Source organism: Venturia canescens, chromosome 11, assembly GCF_019457755.1.
Source record: "Venturia canescens isolate UGA chromosome 11, ASM1945775v1, whole genome shotgun sequence".
NCBI classification, from domain to species: Eukaryota; Metazoa; Arthropoda; class Insecta; order Hymenoptera; family Ichneumonidae; genus Venturia; species Venturia canescens.
Window position 1 is genome coordinate 16,046,683 of NC_057431.1, and position 3,339 is coordinate 16,050,021.

Genomic DNA, 3,339 nt, shown 5'->3' on the forward strand with positions numbered 1-3,339 from the left:
CCCAATCTCAAACAAAAAATCTATCTGGTTAATATTTGTCAAAATGAAAAGAAAAAAAAGAAAAATTGCACTAAATTCCTTGCCAAAAAAAAAATGTAACAAAAATGCGTGATATGTTTCCAAAAATAAATCACTTTGTTCTTAGTGTTCTAAATCACGTAAGGAAGCACGCTGGATTCCTTAAAAAAAAACTTTTCTTTGTTCTTCATAACGCCGGAGCACACCCTATTCTCTAAGTCACGTAAGGAAACCCGCTGGGTTCCTTAAAAAAAATATCACTTGGTTTATAATAACGCCGGAGCACACCCTATTCTTCACTCTAAGTCACGTAAGGAAACACGATGGATTCCTTAAAAAAAAATTTTAATTGTTCATAATAACGCCGGAGCACACCCTATTCTTCACTCCCTTCCCTTTCTTTCCAATAGAACTCTTCCGGCTTCCATTCCCTCCATTCGTTGATGTTAGCCATTTCTTCTCTATATTTTTGTCTTTCTCTCTTCTCCGCTTCCCTTCTCCTTTTTCTTAGTTCTATTTCCCTTTCTTCCATTGCCTTCTTTTTCCGAGTGGAAGCCCACTCCCCGGTTGTGAGAGGTACTTTGAAATTTTCCTCCCCGGGTTCGTCACGAATCGGAGAGAGAAGAGTGGGGAGTCGAAACTCCTCGACAATTTGGCGGAATCGGGACTCCTTGATGAAATCCTTGAGCCTGTTAGGGTCAGATCTTTTTCCCTCACCGATTTCGATGGGCACGAGCCGCCACAGAAATACCTGCGTCCCTTTGTTTTTGGGCGCTGCGGTCTGACTCGCCGTGGCCTGTTTTATTGACCGTCCCTTCCCGATCTTCTTATATCCCGCCGGAAATCTTTCTACCTCCTTCGATCCCTCTTCCTTTTCTCTCACCTCCCACTCTCCGCAACCACCTGTCTGCATCGAAAAGTTTTTCCTTTCGATCGGGTCGATTGTTTGCGTCGATACGTCCATGTCTCTCTAGGAATGATTTTAATTTTACGTTTAGACCCTTTCCGTCTGCTTAATTCATTGTTTTAATACGATTTAAGTGGAGAGTTTACCTTATTTCCTTAACTTTTCTTCAATTTTTGCTCGTGAACGTCTGCTATACATGTGGCTCTGGTTTAAAGGGACAAATTGCTCGAAAATTTTTTCTGAGGTGTGAAGTCGGTCACTGCAAGAGTCGTCCGTAGAGAATATAGGGTAACATGACCGTTCTTTCCCGAGAATCTTTCCAACCCGTGAAATTTTTTGATTTTTCTCATGTCAACGTTCCAATGTATCGACACTATTCGTCATTTTCATTTTCCATTTGAACTTCGTACTTTTTTAAATTCGCGGTATGGTACATGCCCCTTTCCACGCCATTTTCAGGGTTTTCAATTATAAATGTCGCCGTGGCGACTTGCTTTTTAATCTTATATGGGCCCTCGTATATTGAGAAAAATTTTGCCATCTTTTTGTTGACAGGGTCGCTCACGTTACAAGCTTTCGCTAAGACTAAATCGCCAACTTGAAATTGAATTAACTTATGGCTTCGGTCAAATTTTTCGGCTCTTCGCCGCCCTTTTCTTTCGATTCTGTTTCGCGCCAACATGAGTCTTCTTTCGACCGGATCGTCATGTTCATTCGTTAGGTTATCATTTTTTTTAATCTTCAACCAATTATTCCAGATTCTTTTCGGCTTTTCATTCTTTTGAATTTCTATTGGTGTCATTTCGGTTGTCTCATGGTAGGTTTCGTTCATGCAATCTTGAATGACTGCTACCCATTTAATCCAGTCCGTATGTTTTTCGACTAAAAATGTTCGGAAAAACCTGCCTATTTCTCGATTAACCCTCTCAACAATATTGCCCTGGGGATGTCTAATGGATGAAAAGATAGGTTGGATTCCCTCGCTCGCTAATTTTTGTAACCAAAGACGAGAAGTGAATTGAGTCCCGTGATCAAACTGCAACTTTCTTGGTTTACCATGTTCAGGGATATAATGGTTGAAAATTTTGTTTATTGTGGCTGGAGCAGTTGCGGCTTTTAAGGGATATAGTACTACGAATTTTGAGAAAGCATCTATTGTGACGAGGATGTGTTTCATTCCCCCTTGAGAGGGTGGCAAGGGACCAAAATAATCGATCGACACGATATCTCCTGGCCCCTCGGGAATGATATTTTGCTGTGCGGCATACGAGTGCTGATTCGCGACTTTATTCCGTTGACACGAATCACAATAAGCGAGGATTTTTCTTACTAAGTGATACATTTTTGGATAAGCGAAATCTTCCTGAATTATTTTCCAAACTTTCTTGGCACCAATATGGCCATACATTTGATGTGTTTCTGAGACTAATTGACGGAATATTCTTTTTGGTAGCATGATTTTACTTGATTTCAACAAAATGTTGTTGTTTATTTCAAATTTACTATTTTCAGGGTTCTCTTGGTTCTCAACTTTAACTTTTATTTGACGGAGATTTTCATCCCTCGTTTGCCAGTCTCCCATATTCTTAATCATTTGTTCTAACTCTCGGGAAGGTTTTGTAGCAAGCATGGTGTTAATAATTAGTTCTTTTCCCCGTCTGCCCCCCGTATCCGGTGGATTTACACGACTTAAAACATCCGCGACAATATTTCGTGCTCCAGGACAATATTCAAACTTTATATCATAATCCTGGATAGCCAAAATCCATCGTGTTAGTCGTTCACTCAACAATTGACTATTTTTCAAGAAGGTTATAGCTTGGTGGTCTGTAATGACTCGAATTTTCGCCCCAAAAAGATACGTTCTCAATTTCTTTAATGACCCTACGATCGCGAGCAATTCTTTTTCTGTAGTGGTGTACGCTAGCTCAGGTCCTTTCAGCGTCCTACTAACAAACATGACCACTGACAATTCGTTATTATGATCATATTGGGCGAGAGTGCCTCCCAACGCATAATGACTCGCGTCGGTTTGTAACATGTATTCTTTATTTGGGTCCGGATGTTTAAGCAAGATGTCATTCATGAATAATTCTTTGATTTTTTGAAAGGCGATTCTTTCTTCATCTCCCCAATTCCATTTTGTTTCTTTTCTTAATAATTTTAAAAGAGGGATCGTCTCTGCTGCATGATTTTTCGTGAATTTTGTATAATAATTTATTAGCCCGAGAAAACCCCTTAATTGCTTTAAATTTCGCGGAGCTGGAAAATCATGAATAGCCTGTATTTTTTCTGGCTGGGGTTTTATACCCTCGGTGGTTAAAATATGTCCCAGAAATTCAACTTCTTTGCGGAAGAATCTCGCCTTCTTTAATTTGATGGTCATTCCGTGACTTTCTAATCTCTCTAGCAAT

General features: G+C 39.9%; 1 protein-coding gene across 1 annotated transcript; it reads right to left on the minus strand.

The window, feature by feature from the left end:
* Positions 1-263: 263 nt before the first annotated feature.
* Positions 264-1,283, minus strand: LOC122418262 (uncharacterized). Its single transcript, XM_043432397.1, has 2 exons — positions 1,072-1,283; positions 264-988 (listed from the first exon to the last, which is right to left on the minus strand). The coding sequence occupies exon 2, from the start codon at positions 980-982 to the stop codon at positions 395-397; it is 588 nt and encodes a 195-aa protein (XP_043288332.1). The 5' UTR covers positions 983-988; positions 1,072-1,283; the 3' UTR covers positions 264-394.
* Positions 1,284-3,339: the final 2,056 nt, after the last annotated feature.

Bases quoted from the DNA above. Each gene is read 5' to 3' on its own strand.
- LOC122418262 (XM_043432397.1), bottom strand. From the start codon at position 982: ATGGACGTATCGACGCAAACAATCGACCCGATCGAAAGGAAAAACTTT.